The sequence below is a fragment of the Pleurodeles waltl genome, chromosome 3_1 (genome assembly GCF_031143425.1).
Source record: "Pleurodeles waltl isolate 20211129_DDA chromosome 3_1, aPleWal1.hap1.20221129, whole genome shotgun sequence".
Classification (NCBI taxonomy): domain Eukaryota; kingdom Metazoa; phylum Chordata; class Amphibia; order Caudata; family Salamandridae; genus Pleurodeles; species Pleurodeles waltl.
Window position 1 is genome coordinate 1,976,333,431 of NC_090440.1, and position 20,636 is coordinate 1,976,354,066.

General features: G+C 47.9%; 1 protein-coding gene across 1 annotated transcript in view; it reads right to left on the minus strand.

Moving 5' to 3' along the window:
- LOC138283650 (multidrug and toxin extrusion protein 1-like) overlaps window positions 1–20,636 on the minus strand; it is a 446,218-nt gene that overhangs the window by 150,514 nt on the left and 275,068 nt on the right. The window contains exon 11 of the mRNA XM_069221586.1: window positions 7,862–7,970. Within this exon, the coding sequence (XP_069077687.1) occupies window positions 7,862–7,970 (109 nt within the window). The remainder of the gene's footprint in view (window positions 1–7,861; window positions 7,971–20,636) is intronic.

The window sequence follows — 20,636 nt, forward strand, 5'->3', positions numbered from 1 at the left end:
GGAATGACCTATGGGGGAAGGTGCGTTCCGTGGTCTCCAGGCACAACATCGCGGTACAGCGGACTGGTGGCGGACCCCCACCTCCTCCCCCACAACTAACAACATGGGAGGAGCAGGTCTTGACTATTATGCATCCTGAGGGCCTCGGAGGAGTCGGTGGAGGAATGGACTCTGGTAAGTCAAATCTTAACTATCATATCCCCTACCCTACCTGCATGCTATCACAGACCCCCACCCTCACCCCCCTCCCCTATCACTCCAACTCCTCACATATGTACTACTAACACAAACCACCCAGCCCAACACCAAGCCCTGCATGACACAACAAAGCATGGACACCCATCACTAAAGCATGCCCACTGCACATACCCATAACACCCCCCTCAACCATCATCACACAAGCCCCCACACAGGAATGCTAGCACTGGGGTACACGCTCACCCACTCATTGCACACCATGACATACACAGACGCAATAATCATGCTTTTCCACCCCTGCAGGACCACTACCCAACGTCACCAGACACGAGGGTCCAGACATCTCTACCCCACCCACAGAAGAGGCCCACAGTGATGACAGCAGCTCTGTCCAACTGGATCCAGATGACCAGCCCGGACCATCGTGGGCCTCAGGACAGTCGGTTCCCCACACCCAGTCACAGGCAACCACAGACCTTCCACCCTCTGGTAACACCAGCACAGCACCCACCCAGCGGGCCCATACCTCCGCACCCAGGACACGTCAATCAGCTGTGTGTCCACCACTACAGGGAACCCAGGATAACCCACCATCCCAACAACAACAGGGACCTGGGGGCAGTGGCAGTGGACACACGGTCCAGGGGACGGAGGCCCAGGAACACAGGGGAACTGGGAGGGCTGCTGTGCGACAGGGGGGCGGACAAGCCTAGGGAACCCACTCTCCACAAGGCCCTCTCCTCCATCATGGGAGCATACCACCACTCCCAGGAGACAATGGCAACGGTCCTGGCCAAGTTTCAGGAGACCCAGCGCCTGCAGGAGGAACAGTATTTGGGGTTCAGGGAGGAATTCAGAACCATCAGCAACGCCCTGGGCACTATTGTAGGGGTGCTGAAGGAGATACTTAACACAAGGAGGGACACTGTGGCACTCCAAGGGGCCCCTGACACTAGCATGGACGAAGAACTGCCCACCACCTCCGCCGGTGCTAGTGGACAGGAGGCACCGCCACAGGACCACCACACCAGCACCCCCCCTGCAGACGGAGAACCACCCCGCAAGCGGTCCCTGAGATCCAGGAACAGGACAGAGCACGATGCCAAGACCCCCGCCAAGAAATGAGACCACCCTGATTGTCATCCCACTGTCCCACTTTGTAACCCTGTCCATATTGGAACTGACCCAGCTCCACTTCCTATGCCCAAATGGGCAGTGCACCTGTGAGACTAATAGACTGGACTCTGCCATGGACATTCCTCCACCATCACCCCTCACCATTTTACCACCCCCATCCAATATTTAGCACTTCAATAAACACCCTTGAAATAATCTGGAGTCAGTCTGTGATTTTGTAAATGTGTATTAGCAATGACAGTGACAAAATCCGTTCTCAAATGTAATGTCAACATACCTCTGTCACACATCTCAAGTCCATGAGGAATGTAAGCAGATGACACACGTTGGTAACCACACCTGTGAAACCGTAATGGAAATGTACAACTCAGTTACCATATACTGATTGAAATCGACAGACAGGATAGAGGTAGAAGTGTGAAAGTACTTGCAGTAGACAGGAATGTTTTCTCACCTGTGTGTCACTGGAAATATTGCTGGATAACTGAGTCCCTGTTGTCAATATCTTCTTCCTCTGCTTCTTCCTCATCACTGTCCACAGGCTCCACAGCTGCCACAACACCGTCATCTGGACCATCCTCCTGCAGAAAAGGCACCTGTCGTCGCAAAGCCAGATTGTGAAGCATACAGCAGGCCACGATGATCTGGCACACCTTCCTTGGTGAGTAGAATAGGGAACCACCTGTCATATGGAGGCACCTGAACCTGGCCTTCAGGAGGCCGAAGGTGCGTTCGAGTACCCTCCTAGTCCGCCCATGGGCCTCATTGTAGCGTTCCTCTGCCCTGGTCCTGGGATTCCTAACTGGGGTCAGTAGCCATGACAGGTTGGGGTAACCAGAGTCTCCTAATAGCCGCACACAGTGCCTCTGGAGTTGACCCATCACATAAGGGATGCTGCTATTCCGCAGGATGTAGGTGTCATGCACAGAGCCAGGGAACATAGCATTTACCTGGGAGATCTACTGGTCTGCCAAACATACCATCTGTACATTCATGGAATGATAACTCTTCTGGTTCCTGAACACCTGTTCACTCTTGTGGGGGGGGGGGACCAAAGCTACATGGGTCCCATCAATGGCACCTATGATGTTGGGGATATGTCCAAGGGCATAGAAGTCACCTTTAACTGCAGCCAAATCCTCCACCTGTGGGAAAACGATGTAGCTCCGCATGTGTTTCAGAAGGGCAGACAACACTCTGGACAACACGTTAGAAAACATAGGCTGGGACATCCCTAATGCCATGGCCACTGTAGTTTGAAATGACCCACTTGCAAGGAAATGGAGCACTGATAGCACCTGCACTTGAGGGGGGATCCCTGTGGGATGGCGGATTGCTGGCATCAGGTCTAGCTCCAACTGGGTACACAGTTCCTGGATTGTGGCACGGTCAAACCTGTAGGTGATGATCAAATGTCGCTCCTCCATTGTCAACAGGTCCACCAGCGGTCGGTACACCGGAGGATTCCGCCGTCTCCTCACATGCCCCAGCGGACGGTGCCTAGAAAGGACAACAGCGACCACAGAGTCAAACAACTCAGAGGTATGTACCCACAGTCTACATAGAAGACCATTCATACACAGAATCTGGCCTATATTTGTGTTGTGCGACAAGGCCTAGGTCTGTGTGACGCAGTTGTGAATCAGGCCATGTGGGCCCCTGAAATGGTGGCTGCCTGACCTCTAAAGTGGGACAATGGGATGTGAGGTAACTGTGCTGGCGTTGTACACCGTCGCGGTAGGCGGTCAGAGACCGCGGCGCAATGCTGCATTTGTTAACATTGGACCCTATGGGTCCCAGGAGACAATGACAATGTACGCCGGTGGTGATGGTACGCACCGCCGCGGACGTGACCGCCGCGGAATTGACCGCCATTTTCTATCTGTTCAATCACTCGATACCTGATCTTCAACAGGAGAGGACCTACACTGCAAGTGCTGCTGTGACCTCGGTCTGGACGAGACAATGGCTTGTGCATCTGGGGAAAGGGCCCCTGCCTTCACTGCAGAGGAGTTGGAGAAGCTCGTGGACGGGGTCCTCCCCCAGTACAGGCTACTGTACAGTCCTCCAGACCAACAGGTAAGTACACAGGGAGCACGTTGTATGGGCTATGCCTGTGTGGAGAGGGCTGGTTGTAAGAAGAAAGGGGGCACAGTTCTGTGTGCATGAAGGACTGTGAATGCATGTGCCACATGGCAAGGCTAGGGATGTGGGCCACTCACTTCGACGGTGCAGTTAGTAATGACTTCTCTTCTTCCCCTGTACATTTCATGTAGGTCAGCGCCCACCAGAAGAAGGATATTTGGCGTGCCATCGCCAAGGACGTCCGGCAAGAAGACGGCGGAGGCTCAGCTGGGGATGGCCTCCCAACGTGGGAGGGGTGCCCGTCGAACCATGACCCCCCTGATGTTCCGGATCCTGGCGGTGGCCTATCCTGAGTTGGATGGGCGCTTGAGGGCATAACAGCAGACACAAGGGGGTGAGTACAACAACACTCAGTGGACTTTGCGCGCAGTGAAGGTATCTGGGTGGGGGAGGAGGACTGTGGGTTTCCCTAGGCTAGGGCGAGTTCCGTAGGCTAGGCCCATCCGTAATGCAGGCCATGTGGCACCCCACCTCACCTCTGTAGAGTGCTAAGTACAGGTATACATGCCCCTGTGTCATCTATGTGTGCAGATGTCGACTATAGCCATGTAGGATATATCCCAGGAATTGCATCTGTAGAGCCCAACAGCGCAGCGTAGTGCAGGGGGCTTCTGTGTCTGTATTGTCCGCCAACGGTAGCGGTAAGCCATGCACTCAACCTGTCTTTCTTCTGTCGTCCCCCCCTTTTTGTGGTCTCCCTGTTCTTGTGTGCATCAGCATCATCAGGCGGAGGTACAGTGGCACCGAAGCACGAGGGAGCTGCATCCCACATGGCCATGGAGGGCCACACCACGGACTCGGAATACACCAGTGGGACGGAGGGCGAGGGGAGCTTCACGGCAGTCACAGGATCAGCAACCAGCGACACGGACTCGTCCTCCGATGGGAGCTCCCTTGTGGTGGCGGCAAGATCTGTGCCCTCCACTTCTACAGGTCCAGCAGCCCCCCCCCCCTATCAGTACCGCCCTCCCAGCAGCCCCTCAGCCTTTGCCCCGTGCCCGCTCACCTAGGAGGGTGGGCATCACCTTCGCCCCAGGCACCTCAGCCTCTGCCCCTGTCACCTCTGCTGCCCTCAGTGAGGAGGCCATTGACCTACGTAGTGGCACTTAGAATTGGATATTGTATCACGAGTACTATTGCGTGAGCACTAGGTAGCACTATTATAGATTTTAATTGTATTGGTTATTTGTTTTTTTATAACATATAGGAATTCAATTTATCAATTGCAGCCTTGATGAAGTCAATGCGAGGATTGGTCGTGTGACGAAACATGTGTTGGCTGGTTTTGGATGAGGTTGAAGAAGGAAGCTGCAATAAATACAAGATAACCATTCATCTATGGATCTATGGACTGAAATTCTTTAATATAAACGAGTGCCTTGGACATTTTTTGCTTTCAGTTTTCCTTTCGGAATTTTGGGGGAGTGGGGTGTTTTCTTCCCCTCCAGGAGCACCGTAAATATAGCAATTGGATGCTGTGACTTGGGTGGGTTATCAGTGAGCGCTGTTCCTTATTTCTAAAACACCCACTTTGTTTGTCTTTTGAAACAACAGGGCATAGACTTGCATCCTTCCACTGTGTCTCACAAGGAGATGCAATGCACTTCTAGATTTGATGCAATCAAACCCAGTGTTGTTATGTAAATGTCAATGGATTGTTGAACGGCATGAGGTTATTCGTAACCAGTGCCTAAGAGCGTAAAACAAATTACATCACAAATAAAATAAGCTTTCTCATACTCTGCTCTGCAGAACGGAAAAAAACTGGCGCCGTGACCCCACCGCCTCCAATCGCTGCACCTTCAAGGAGGCCCTTTGCAGACATCACCAATTGATACGCACCGCCAAAAGGACCCACTTCAAAAACCGCATCGACACCAACGCTCACAACACCAAAGAATCTTCAGCATCATCCAAGATCTAACCACCCCGAAGGCATGCTCCAATGAACCCCCGCCATCTCAGGAGCTCTGCAACTCACTCGCATCCCACTTCCATCGAATAGAAGAAATCCACAACAACTTCAACTCCAAATCCTACGAGCTAACTACGAACTCCCTCGAACCCCACGCTCCAAGAAACACCCACCTCCTCCACACCTGGACCCCGGTCAACTCTGAAGACACCGCGAACACCATGGCCACCATCCACTCTGGATCTCCATCGGACCCCTGTCCACACCACACCTTCAACAAAGCCAACACCATCATCGCCCCATCTCTGCCACACCATCAACAGCTCCTTCGAATCAGCCACCTTCCCAGAGAGATGGAAGCACGCAGAAATCAACGCCCTGCTAAAGAAACCTAAGGCAGACCCTGACGACCCCAAGAACTATCGACCAATCTCCCTCCTCCCCTACCCAGCCAAGGTCATCGAAAAAATTGTGAATAATCAACTATCCCGGTTCCTAGAAGACAACAAGGCACTTGACACCTCCCAATCCGGATTCCACAAAAAACCACAGCACCGAGACCGCACTCATTGCTGCAACAGACAACATCAGGACCATGCTAGACAAAGGAGAAACTGCAGCACTAATTCTCCTGGACCTCTCCGCAGCTTTCGACACGGTATGCCATCACACTCTCCGCACGCGCCTCCACAACGTTGGAATCAGCGACAAAGCGCTGGACTGGATCTCGTCATTTCTCAAGGACAGGACCCAAAGAGTTCGCCTCCTGCCGTTCCTGTCAGAAGCCTCCAATATCACCTGTGGCGTCCCTCAAGTATCTTCACTCAGCCCCACACTTTTCAACGCATACATGGCCCCCCTCGGCAACATCGCACGAACACACCACATCAACATAGTCTCCTACGCTGATGACACTCAGCTCATCATCTCCCTCACAAAAGATCCCACCACTGCAAAGGACAACCTCCACAACGGACTCCACGCCATAGCCAGCTGGATGGAAGCTAGCCACCTAAGGCTAAACACAGACAAGACAGAATTACTCATCTTCGGCACCAACCCCTCAGCCTGGAACGACTCCTGGTGGTCCCCCTCCCTAGGACCCGCACCCTCACCCACCACCCACGCTCGCAACCTGGCCGTCATTTTGGATTCCACACTCAGCATGACACAGCAGGTCAATGCCATCTCATCTTCCTGTTACTACACCCTCTGCAGAATCTTCAAGTGGATTCCCATTGAAACCAGGAAGACCGTCACCCCTGCCTTGGTCAGTAGCCGATTGGATTGCGGAAACACCCTATATGCAGGAATAACAAACAAACTTCAGGCAAAACATGCAAAGAATCCAGAACGCATCCGCACGCCTCATTCTGGACATTCCACGCTGCGACCACATCTCACCCCATCTCAGAGACCTACATTAGATACCAGTATCAAAGAGGATCACTTTCAAAATCCTCATCCACGCACACAAGGCCCTCCACAACACGGGTCTGACCTACCTCAACTACAGACTCACCTTTCACACCCCGACCCGCAACCTTCGCTCCGCCAACCATGCCCTCGCCTACGTTCCTCGCATCCGCCGCACGACCACCGGAGGAAGATCATTCTCCTACCTTGCCGCAAAGACCTGGAACTCCCTACCACTCCACCTCCGCCTGACCGACGACCTTCTATCTTTCAGGAAACACCTTAAGACCTGGCTTTTCAACCAGTAGCTCCCCCCCCCCCCACCCTCCCAGTGCCTTGAGACCTTCCGGGTGAGTAGTGCGCTTTACAAATCCCTGATTGATTGATTGTTTGATTGCTCTAGCTTATCTATCAAATGTTCCCTCAATCTGGTACTGCCAATCAGTCTTGGCCTTCAGGAAATAATTCAAAGCCTCTTTTTCCTGTGACCACTTTCTCTACACATGGTTATCTGCTAAATCTTTGTAAGCTTTAGTTTGCTTTGTGTAAGCATACATCAGAAAATAGTACTTGCTCTTGGAAAAGCACATTGCTGCTTCTTCGGTTTAGGTTGGTGCTATTTAAATACACCCAGGAAGGAAAATAAAATCATACTTAGATCTCGTGTGTAAACATTCTTCAACAGCTCATGCTTCATCTTGGCCAACCAAATCCACCATTCCAATCGTTTTGAACATCTGGCTACAGTGTTAGCGTCTGCTGCTGAATGCTAATGTCACTGACCATCCCCACTGGGCAGTGGCTTATCAAGGATAGTTACAAGTATGCACACTGTGCTACTGAACTCACATTTTAGCTTTGCTGTGACATAGAGTAGTGTCTATAATTTAAAATGCATGGATTATTAACACAACCAAGAGGGTAAATGTGTATATTAAAGGCATTCAATAAGAGCTCAAGCCAGGCGGGTTGCATTTACTAATGCTTGCTTTTCTAATGGTAAAAGCCTAAAAAGCGTGTGACACTTTGAACATTTTTCATTATACATACCAGTACAGTATAGAGCCACCACAGCAGAACTTTTTGCCTGCTTCTCGTTTCCAGCCCCCAAGGCATTCCCAACTCGGACGCTGGCAGCTATACTTAAACCATATGGAAGCTGGAAAACAAAAATATAAAACACTATTAGTCTGAGAGTATGAAGACCAATACAAGACGCAAGCATACGAGGTGGTGAGTTTTATAAATAAGAATAAATTTTGCCTGGAACTTTCGCCCCTCAGAATTACCGATACTGGAAGTTTCGTAATTCCCTTGGCCAAATTTACACTGAGAAACTGAGAGAGAAAGAGGTGAGTAGTCCATCATCTGGATGTGACAAATTCAGGGACTAATTACATTTTGAAAATCAGAGAAAAGAGAAGGAAAACATACTCGCTCATAAGCAAAGAACACATTCAAGAGAAGGAAAGGAAAGCGAAAACAGGCTTACAAAACTCCAAGGCCCAGATTAATGAAAAGTGACACTGCACCTAGTGCAGCGCCACTTGTCTTGCGCCCCTTAGTGCCCCCCTAACACCACCATGTGTGCGCAGTATTTAAAATACGCGCACCATGGCGGTAGTCAGGGGGACTAGCGTCATCAGTTTTGATGCTAGTCTGGCTCTTTGCAGGACTGGCGTCTAAAATTTTGACGCTAATCCTGCAAAGCACCCAGAGGCCCATTGAACACAATGGGAACCTCTTTTTAATACCTGCATTAAAAAATGCTAATGAAAATGGCGCAAAGGAATCTTGTAGATTCCTTTGCGCCATTTTTACAGCCCCCATAGCGTCAAAACCCTCCCTTGCATACATCATGCCTGGCGCCACTTTGTAAATATGGGGCAGCGGTTTTGCCCTTCCAATGCCTCATTGGCATAAAAAAATGACGCTAATGTGCGCTTAAATAAGGCTAGGCCACCATAAGTCTGGGACCAAGTGTTCCAGTGCATTTCGAACAGACCAAGATGAGGAAGTGTGAAATAAAAAGGATTATTACTCCACTTGGACACGTTTTACTTAGTATTGCTGTTCTAAGATTCTTCAGGAGCTGTTCTAGCCTTAAGGCCACCTTTGGTACATGGAATGGTTAGATGTAACTTAGATCCCTTGACTGGGATTGGAACAGAGTGGGTTGGATAACGGGTCGCTCCATAACTCTCATTGAAACCTAAATGTAAAAGAAGGTTGAGAACACTTGATGGTAGATTTCAATATGTGGAGTCCTGCTCTCTCTCGTTACAGTCCTTACATATTGGTGGTGAATTTTCCCTAGGAAAGAGGAAAATGTGCTTGCCCTCCAACTTAACCTTATTATTGTTAATAAGCAGCTCACAATCGCCACTAGTTTTTCATTGCACCATCAATGTGCACAGATCCTCAAACAAGACACGATTTGGACACATAACCTTTATCTAGATTTACCCTGTTAGGTGTGTTTATTGTATTTAGGGCCTCATTTACAAGGACGGTGGTGAGGGCGGCGGAGCAAGTTCCTTGCTGCACCACCCTGCGCCACTGGGAAAGGGCAGAAATGTGTGATACCTACAGGATACGGTGCATTTCTGTCCTCTGTAGCACACATTGCTGACTAGCACCAATCAATCAATCAATCAAAAAAATTATTAAACGCACTACTCACCGGTTAGGGTCTCAAGGCGATGTGGGGGGGGGAGAGCCAGAATGGGAGGGGGGAAAGCACCCTTGCACTATGGTGCAAGAATGCAGCACACATAGAAAGAAGAAAAACGGTGAGAAATTAAGGTATTTCTCCTTGTCTTTACTCTGCTTTGTGGGAAACACTGGGCTCAAGTAATTCTAGAATGCAACGCACAAAAAGTATTGAAATAGCTTATTACAAAGTTTGTAGTGCTAAAAAACATAACTTTACAGGTAAATCCCTTACTATACACAGGCTCACTTGCAGTCCCATTTATTCATGCCCCACTGCCACAATGTTGCTCTCTGGCCGCAGGATCAGATTACTACAGTGTACACACTGAAAAAACAATTCCCGAGTAGCTGAAGCTTTACTTTAGGTGACATATAGACTAACCTAGGGGCAAGAGAACATCAACCTGGGCACACAGAAGAAAGATATGCAAGTGCACTCAGAAAAAAACACTTAATTAGGTGGAGGGAAGTTGGACTAAAAACACCCTAATGCTGAGTGGAAAACTGAACTATCCTAGCCAGAGCAGAGTGCGTAGCTTACACGCCAGAGCCTTTTCTATGTTCCTTATGGTAGTCCTACGACGATATATGTGTACTGTTCAATCCAGACAGATCCTACTCAACAGTAACACCCATGCATCAGGTTCATTATCTTCTTGGAAAGCAAACGATTAACTCACTGAGACAAGCATATTGTTTTTCTGTCCAGCTCTTGGATGTCCTATAACTCAGCCAAGGCCCGGAAAATGAAAGAGACATCTGGACTTCACTCTCTGTGATATAAGTGAGCTCTTTCTGAAAAAAAACTGATCATAATCCCCCGATCATTCAGAAAGTTTGATCATTCATCACATCAACCTGGCTAACAGTACAGAATGTGCTTGCGTGTAAACACAGACACACAGACAGGCTTCTAACCATTTATAACCTCTCTATCACCCCAAATCTGTTGCTGGGTAGAAAGTTGTTTTCTCATTTTGTGAGTAACTGATCAAATATCTCAAAATTTGGGACTGTGATAACCAGTGTGGAATACTGCCTTGATATATTTCCCCACTCTTCAGCTCAAGTGTTCAGTAACAGTGATATACTAAAGCAGTAAGTGACCATTGACCAATCTCCCGAACATGATCCTGAAGACATAAAGCAAGAGAGCACTGCGTATAACACCAGTGTTTTTATCGCTACAGAAAAAGTCCACATTTAATAGTATTCAATCATAGCAGCCTACGTTAAAGATCTAAAAAGACTAATATACAACATAAATTGTTGACATTAAACGTAGAAATCCTCTTCCAAACAGTTCCGTTGACAATTTTTGTTTTAATTCCTCTTACGTTAGCTCCCAAATCCGTCACAAATTTGTATGGTGTTCCAATTCACATTAAAAGTTCATCACAATATCTTTTTCAAATTCCCAAATTTCCATTAGTCAAGTCCATTCTTTGATATTCAATCAATCAAGCCATCCATTAAGCCAAGCCAACACGTGTTTCGTCTTGGGAGTACCCATTGACTTCCTCAGGACTTCCTAAATGGCATTTACATGAAATATACATTAATATTCATTCATATTAACTGCATTGACTTTCCGCCATCCCTTTAGTGAATATTGTAAATTCCATGCTCTTCATGTGGAAACCGTAAAATTTAAACCACATAATTGAACCAAGTTTCCAAGTGAATGTGCCCAGATTAATGTTTTCAATACTAAACTACAATTTTACATATCCTTATTTATTTACTCCGCATATTAACCGCTTAGGTGCGGGCGTCGGCCACTGGCCGACGCCCACACACCCTCCCTGGTGCGGGTCACGACCAGTGGCCAACACCAGGAAGGGTATCAATAAATCCTCGGGTGCGTCGCACCCGAGGATTTATTTATTTTTTTAAACCCCCCCCGGGAGACACGGAAGCTTCCGTGTCTCCCCCCGCCCCCCCACCCGCCCCTTTGTGACGTCAGCACGCCTCGCGGCGCGCTGACGTTGCAAAGGTGTTTTCCCCATCAAAGCAGGAAGCAGCCTTGCGGCCGCTTCCTGCTTTGATGGGGAAAACGGCCTTTCTCACGTTCGGGAAGGCCTCGTAAGAAAGGGGAGTGTCTCCCCTTTCTTACGAGGCCTTCCTGAAAGTGTTTCCTGGCCCCCGATCGCAGCTCAGCGCAGAAACAGTTTGAGAAGGCCTCGTAAGAAAGGGGAGAGTCTCCCCTTTCTTACGAGGCCTTTTCAAAGTGTTTCCTGGCCCCCGATCGCAGCACAGCACAGCTGCGATCGGGGGCCAGGAAACACCACTAGACGCCAGGGATTTCACTTTGGGGGTGCGGCCCCCTCGGAAAACGGGCTGCCCCCCCCCCGGGGGCATAAGTAATAAAAAAAAAAAAGGTAGGTGCCCCCTGGGGATTGTCTTAAAAAAAAAAAATATATATTAAAAAAAAAAAATGACAGGGGGTCGCCCGTGGGCAGGGTGACCCCCTGTGGGGGCAATTTTTTTTTTAGATGTTGTAGGGTTTCCCTGGGGGCCATTTTGGCCCCCAAGGAAACCATACAACAACTAAAAAAAATAGATCTATATATAGATCTATATTTATATATCTATGTAGATAGATATATCTATGTACATGGATATATCTATAGATATATCTATGTACATAAATATATATATATATATAGAGGTAGATCTATATATACCAAAGAGATTTATAAAGTGTGCTACTCACCTGTGAGGGTCTCAAGGCAAAGGGGCTGGGAGGTTCACTGTTCGAAAAGCCAGGTTTTGAGGCCCTTCCTGAAAAGAAGTAGGTTTTGGGTCTTGCGAAGGTGGGTTGTGAGGGCGTTCCAGGTTTTGGGTGCAAGGTAGGAGAAGGATCTGCCCCCGGTGGTGGTGTGTTTGATGCGGGGGACAGAGGCGAGAGAGAGGTCAGCTGAGCGGACGTTTCGTGTGGGGGTGTGGAAGGTGACTCTCGTTGAGGTAGGCAGGGCCTGTGTTGTGGAGTGATTTGTGTGCGAGGATGAGGATCTTGAAGGTGATCCTTTTGTCAATGGGGAGCCAGTGGAGGGATTTGAGGTGTGGAGAGATGTGTTCGTGTCGGCGGAGGTTGAGGATGAGTCGTGCTGCTGAGTTCTAGATGCGTGTAGTTTGCGCTTGAGTTTTAGAGTGGTGCCGGCGTAGAGGGCGTTTCCGTAATCAAGCCTGCTGCTGATGTGTGCGTGAGTGACAGTTTTTCTGGTCTCTGTGGGGATCCATTTGAATGTTTTTCAGTATACGGAGTGTGTTGAAGCATGAGGAGGTGAGAGCGTTGATTTGTTGGGTCATCGAGAGGGAGGAGTCTAGGATGATGCTGAGGTTGCGTGCGTGGTTGGCGGGGGTGGGTGCAGGGCCTAGCGTGGTGGGCCACCATGAGGGGTCCCCGGTGTTTTTGTGTGGGCCAAAGAGGATTCTTTTGGTTTTGCTTGAGTTGAGTTTCAGGTGATTGGCTGTCATATATATATCACTTTTGTCAATATGTGTGTGGTTTCCCTGGGGGGAAAAGGGTCCGACTTGTCTAGTGGCAGTTTTAGTGCCATAAAGAAGCGCAGAAGGTTTATATGCCTACTGCAAAGAGCAAATCTGTATTTTATGTAAATAGCTGAGTACATTAGCAAAGTCTATGGAGAGATGAAGGGCACTTTTGCTGGGTGGTAATGAGGGAATCCGAGGAGGAGGGAGTGGGAGCACCAATAATGATTGTTGGACTGGGCGCAGGAGGTGCTAAAGACTGTGACGAATGGTATGTGACAAGGTGTTTTTTGAGTGTCTTGAAAGTACGTGCTGATTGAGGGAAGAAGCGCAGGTAAGGTGGCCTCTACTGTTGCACGTATCTCACACACCATCGATTTTGTGACTGTCTACGTAGGCTAGTGTTTTAGAGCAACAGTTTAGCCAATAGCAGAGATGGCATCTTGATGGATGACTGCTGCCTACACTCGGGTTATAGAGGACCGCTCTGACATAGGATCAGAGACTGAGACATCAGATACTGAGACAGCATCTGAGGGATAGGACAATGGCGCAGACTCTGGGAGTGATTTTTCAGTCAGAGGAGTCCCATTCGATAACTCCTCTTCCAGTACATTATGAGGGAGGTGATGAGGACAGTCCTGCTGTCCCTTCGCAAGCTGTTTGTGCAACTGGGTAATAGTGGGTTAGGCCAACCCAGAGAGCAGGTGAATGCGGCGGCAAGCAGAGAGAGAGTGCTCTCTTGGGAGCTCCCCAATTTAGTTCAGCCCCAAATTCCACCACCCAAATCATATTGTGGAGACATCAAAATTATCCATGGCAAAACAAACTGGTTTTGTAAGGCAGGCACCTGTGTTTTTGGTCCTGGATTCGGCGGCCATATAGAGAAACACACTAAACCCAAACATTTCTGGAAACTAGACATTCGGGGGAGTCCACAGAGGTGTGACTTGTGTGGCTTCCCCAAAGTTTTCTTACCCAGAATACCCTGCAAAGCTGAAATGTTGAAAAAAAACTCAATTTTTCTCGCATTTCTGTCACACAAACTACAGGAATATGCTGGGATCCACAATATTCCTACCACCCAGTGACTCCTCACCTGTCCTGATAAAAACACTACCCCACTTGAGTGCCTACACCTAGTGTCTGTGTCAGGAATGGATCACCCCAGGGTCAACAGCTGCCTCACGTAAGGACCAACATTGACCGTTGTGTGATCTATTCCTGTCGCAGGCACCAGGCCTAACCACACAAGTGAGGTATCATTTTTATCGGGAGGCTTGGGGGAACGCTGGGTGGAAGGAAATTTGTGGCTCCTCTCAGATTCCAGAACTTTCTGTCACCGAAATGTGAGGAAAACTTGTTTTTTTAGCCACTTTTTGAGGTTTGCAAAGGATTCTGGGTAACAGAACCTGGTCCGAGCCCCGCAAGTCACCCCTCCTTGGATTCCCCTAGGTCTCTAGTTTTCAGAAATGCACAGGTTTGGTAGGTTTCCCTAGGTGCCGGCTGAGCTAGAGGCCAAAATCTACAGGTAGGCACTTTGCAAAAAACAGCTCTGTTTTCTGTGATGTGTCCACGTTGTGTTTTGGGGCATTTCCTGTCGCGGGCGCTAGGCCTACCCACACAAGTGAGGTATCATTTTTATCGGGAGACTTGGGGGGACGCTGGGTGGAAGGAAATTTGAGGCTCCTCTCAGATTCCAGAACTTTCTGTCACCGAAATGTGAGGAAAACTTGTTTTTTTAGCCACTTTTTGAGGTTTGCAAAGGATTCTGGGTAACAGAACCTGGTCAGAGCCCCGCGAGTCACCCCATCTTGGATTCCCCTAGGTCTCTAGTTTTCAAAAATGTACAGGTTTGGTAGGTTTCCCTAGGTGCCGGCTGAGCTAGAGGCCAAAATCTACAGGTAGGCACTTTGCAAAAAACAGCTCTGTTTTCTGTGATGTGTCCACGTTGTGTTTTGGGGCATTTCCTGTCGCGGGCGCTAGGCCTACCCACACAAGTGAGGTATCATTTTTATCGGGAGACTTGGGGGGACGCTGGGTGGAAGGAAGTTTGAGGCTCCTCTCCGATTCCAGAACTTCCTGTCACCGAAATGTGAGGAAAACTTGTTTTTTTAGCCACTTTTTGAGGTTTGCAAAGGATTCTGGGTAACAGAACCTGGTCAGAGCCCCGCGAGTCACCCCATCTTGGATTCCCCTAGGTCTCTAGTTTTCAAAAATGTACAGGTTTGGTAGGTTTCCCTAGGTGCCGGCTGAGCTAGAGGCCAAAATATACAGGTAGGCACTTTGCAAAAAACAGCTCTGTTTTCTGTGATGTGCCCACGTTGTGTTTTGGGGCATTTCCTGTCGCGGGCGCTAGGCCTACCCACACAAGTGAGGTATCATTTTTATCGGGAGACTTGGGGGGACGCTGGGTGGAAGGAAATTTGAGGCTCCTCTCCGATTCCAGAACTTTCTGTCACCGAAATGTGAAGAAAACTTGTTTTTTTTGCCACTTTTTGAGGTTTGCAAAGGATTCTGGGTAACAGAACCTGGTCAGAGCCCCGCGAGTCACCCCATCTTGGATTCCCCTAGGTCTCTAGTTTTCAAAAATGTACAGCTTTGGTAGGTTTCCCTAGGTGCCGGCTGAGCTAGAGGCCAAAATCTACAGGTAGGCACTTTGCAAAAAACAGCTCTGTTTTCTGTGATGTGTCCACGTTGTGTTTTGGGGCATTTCCTGTCGCGGGCGCTAGGCCTACCCACACAAGTGAGGTATCATTTTTATCGGGAGACTTGGGGGGACGCTGGGTGGAAGGAAATTTGAGGCTCCTCTCAGATTCCAGAACTTTCTGTCACCGAAATGAGGAAAACTTGTTTTTTTAGCCACTTTTTGAGGTTTGCAAAGGATTCTGGGTAACAGAACCTGGTCAGAGCCCCGCGAGTCACCCCATCTTGGATTCCCCTAGGTCTCTAGTTTTCAAAAATGTACAGGTTTGGTAGGTTTCCCTAGGTGCCGGCTGAGCTAGAGGCCAAAATCTACAGGTAGGCACTTTGCAAAAAACAGCTCTGTTTTCTGTGATGTGTCCACGTTGTGTTTTGGGGCATTTCCTGTCGCGGGCGCTAGGCCTACCCACACAAGTGAGGTATCATTTTTATCGGGAGACTTGGGGGGACGCTGGGTGGAAGGAAATTTGAGGCTCCTCTCAGATTCCAGAACTTTCTGTCACCGAAATGTGAGGAAAACTTGTTTTTTTAGCCACTTTTTGAGGTTTCCAAAGGATTCTGGGTAACAGAACCTGGTCAGAGCCCCGCGAGTCACCCCATCTTGGATTCCCCTAGGTCTCTAGTTTTCAAAAATGTACAGGTTTGGTAGGTTTCCCTATGTGCCGGCTGAGCTAGAGGCCATAATCTACAGGTAGGCACTTTGCAAAAAAACAGCTCTGTATTTTGTGAAAAAATGGGATGTGTCCACGTTGTGTTTTGGGGCATTTCCTGTCGCGGGCGCTAGGCCTACCCACACAAGTGAGGTATCATTTTTATCGGGAGACTTGGGGGAACATAGAATAGCAAAACAAGTGTTATTGCCCCTTATCTTTCTCTACATTTTTTCCTTCCAAATATAAGAGAGTGTGTAAAAAAGACGTCTATTTGAGAAATGCCCTGCAATTCACATGCTAGTATGGGCACCTCGGAATTGAAAGATGTGCAATAACCACTGCTCCTCAAAACCTTATCTTGATCCCATTTAGGAAATGCAAAGGTTTTCTTGATACCTCTTTTTCACTCCTCATATTTCAGCAAATGAATTGCTGTATACCCAGTATAGAATGAAAACCAACTGCAGGGTGCACCTCATTTATTGGCTCTGGGTACCTAGGGTTCTTGATGAACCTATAAGCCCTTTATATCCCCGCAACCAGAAGAGTCCAGCAGACAAAACGGTATATTGCTTTCAGAAATCTGACATCGCAGGAAAAAGTTACAGAGTAAAACATAAAGAAAAATGGCTGTTGTTTTCAGCTCAATTTCAATATTTGTTTATTTCAGCTGTTATTTTCTGTAGGAAAACCTTGTAGGATCTACACAAATGACCCCTTGTTGAATTCAGAATTTTGTCTAGTTGTCAGAAATGTTTAGCTTTCCGGGATCCAGCATTGGTTTCACACCCATTCCTGTCACTAACTGGAAGGAGGTTGAAAGCACCAAAAATAGTAAAAATGGGGTATGTCCCAGTAAAATGCCAAATTTGTGTTGGAAAATGTGGTTTTCTGATTCAAGTCTGCCCGTTCCTGAAAGGTGGGAAGATAGTGATTTCAGCACCAGAAACCCTTTGTTGATGGCATTTTCAGGGAAAAAACCACAAGCCTTCTTCGGCTGCCCTTTTTTCCCATTTTTTTGGAAAAAACTAAATTTTCACTGTATTTTGGCTATTTTCTTGGTCTCCTCCAGGGTAAACCACAAACTCTGGGTATCATTAGAATCCCTAGGATGTTGGAAAAATAGGACGCAAATTTGGCGTGGTTAGCTTATGTGGACAAAAAGTTATGAAGCCCTAAGCACGAACTACCCCAAATAGCCAAAAAAGGGCTCAGCACTGGGGGGGAAAAGGCCCAGCAGCTAAGGGGTTAACAATTCTCAATTTAACCCGTGTACAAAATGCCCAAGATGTAATATTAGAAAGAATTGTGTTAAACCCTTTGTGATGACACCCGCAATAAAGTGTACTGAAATCTGTGCTCAAGCCACAGCGTCTGAAAACATACCTTTTCACTATCTCCAAAATCACTTTGCTGCCTCTTAATTTACACTAATCCATCAATGGTTTCAGATTCCTATTGAAGTTTTAATAACGAATCTAAAAGTATTGAAAAGACTCGTTAATAACGAATCCAACAGTTACAACCATGAGAAAAACATTAAGGGGGTCATTCTGACCCTGGCGGTCATCGACCGCCAGGGCCATCGACCGCGGAAGCACCGCCAACAGGCTGGCGGTGCTTCCTGGCCAATTCTGACCGCGGCGGTAAAGCCGCGGTCAGAAAAGGTTTTCCCCTGGCCATAGGAATCCTCCATGGCGGCGCGACCCCCTTCCCGCCATCCTGGTCCTGGCGGTTCTTACAGCCAGGAACAGGATGGCGGGAACGGGTGTCGTGGGGCCCCTAACAGGGCCCCATAAAGATTTTCAGTGTCTGCTTTGCAGACACTGAAAATCGCGACGGGTGCCACTGCACCCGTCGCACCCCTTCAACTCCGCCGGCTCCATTCGGAGCCAGCTTCATTGTTGAAGGGGCTTTCCCGCTGGGCCGGCGGGCGGCCTTCTGCCGGTCGCCCGCCGGGCCAGCGGGAAAGTCAGAATGACCGCCGCGGTCAATTGACCGCGGTACGGTCTTCTGGCGGTTCCCGCCGAGGTCGGAATGACCCCCTAAATATCTAACCCGTTGTTTCCCTTCTTACCTTGTATTGAAGCACAAAGCTACCGCGAGTACGCCCGATATTGTAAACAGACGCCATGATTTTCATCGGCGTTTAAATACTATGAAACATGGAAATGGGCAACGGACTACCCGACCCATAAAAATAGAAAACGGACCTTTGCGAGTACGCCCAAACAATGGAAACGCGTTGTGGTTTCCCTCAGCGTGTTCCATATTTTAAATCATAAAAATGGAAAACGGACTGTTCTACTAATCATAATTAACAAATTTTTAATTTTTTAATTTATAGCAAGTCCAAATGACGAGCTTGCTTTGACACTAATAGTTCATAGTTTATGTGCCTCCAAGCACATAACGCCGGAATGAGCCTGAATAATAAGTCCTTTGTTAATTATGATTAGTGGGTGCTGGAATCAGAACCTATACATCAATGGTCTGTGACCACAAACCATTGATGTGTTACAGACTCCTAAGTTCGAGTGGCAATTGATTCACAAAGGGGAAGGGTCCTCTTTGGAGCCCTTCCTTTTGTGAATAAGGGTGCCAGCTCCAGGGTAAGTAGGCAGTGGCCCAGCCTAATTTATATTAATTAGACTGCTCATTCTCCAACCCAGTCTGGTTTCTTATTTTGCAAACCAACAGTGCTAGTACTAGTGCATAGGTCAGTTGCAAAATAAATTACTAGAGGCAAAAAGTCGTACTGAAATTTGCAAGAATTTGAAAATGCTTTTTGCAACCAGTACTATAGTACATCTAGCTCTTGCTTGAACTTATTACCTGAATTCCATGTGGCGCTTCCAAGAGTGGGCTCCAGGCAGAGACAAAGGCAACAGGAGATTACTGGTTGTCGGTACACTTTAATACTCTCTCAAGTGGGAGGGTGCTCTTTTTTGAAAGCAGCAAAAGAGCAGGGAAGAGAGGAAAATAAACAAGTTTGTTTCTTCCTTTTCGCTTGTATTTTAGGATTGATTGAAGTAAAAGAATGGTTTGCTGTTGCAGCTTCAACCTCCATATGTATGGAAGGAGAAAAAGTGGCAAGAAGGTAATAAAACATGTTTGGCACATATCCTCTCAGTGGCTTCTGTTACCACAATGTTATGTCCTTGGACTCTTCCCCTTTTGCATGAGAAATGATGTCAACAGACTTTTTTGGCAGTTTCTGCCTGCCCACATTGCTGTCTTTGAGATAAACAATGGGCATGAGAGATTCGAGGAACATTTAAGTCGCTCTTCCTTGCCTCTTCAGCATTTAGATGAATACTGCTCTACTTCAGTCCTCCTGCTAGACTTGGCCATGTGAGAGCATCAGACCAGGGCTGGCTCTAGGACGGTGCCACCGGTTCCACCACACCAGGTGCTGACTTCGGGTGGGTGCGCCATGTTTGCAGGTATATTATGGTTTTAAAACCACCTGCTGCAACATTCCTTGCCTCCAGCAAATTTCAGGCAACAATAAATTTGTAAAGATAACTCCTGCTATTAATGTTCTGTCCGGAGAGAGATCAGAGTTTTCTCTAATGGACGTTTTAAGGTTGTGCAGGGGGCTAATATGCCTGCTGCATAGAACGTGTACCATGCAGATCACAAAGTGCAAATAGGTCAGTGGGATACTATAAGTTAAAATCCTAATAAGGAACAGTAAGCCATTTGGTGACATCAAAGAATTGCATGCATACTGCAAGGTATAGATTAGAGCGTTATGATATTTGACCCAGTCTTTCACTATTCTAATTTTGCCAAAAAAAGGGTTCATTTGGGTAGAAATCGATTCTTACTATTAAAGAGAACCCCCAACCGTGGTGTTACACTTTAAATTCTGAGTTTGTGCTTCTCCAGACCAAGTACTTTTAAACTCTACAGCCTACCAACATGGATGACATGTGACTCTTACACTTTGTAGCCCTTTGCCTTATGTAACATTTCTTATACAGTGATTTACACACCTATGATTGATTGACTCTGTGTGATGTGTGTGCAACATAAAGTGCTACACTGGTAGGAGTGGCGCTATAAAACTAATTAAATGCACCTGGGAGGGAGTGGTTATGGAGACTTGAGGAGCACTGTTAAATTGTGGTAGTGAGGGAATCCATGACGGAGGTAGTCATTGGGGCTGCCAACAAACAGTGTTGCACAGGGCATCGCCAGTGCTAAGGCCAGCTCTGCCTCAAACAAGCCTGTCAATCTCTTCCTCCTCACTC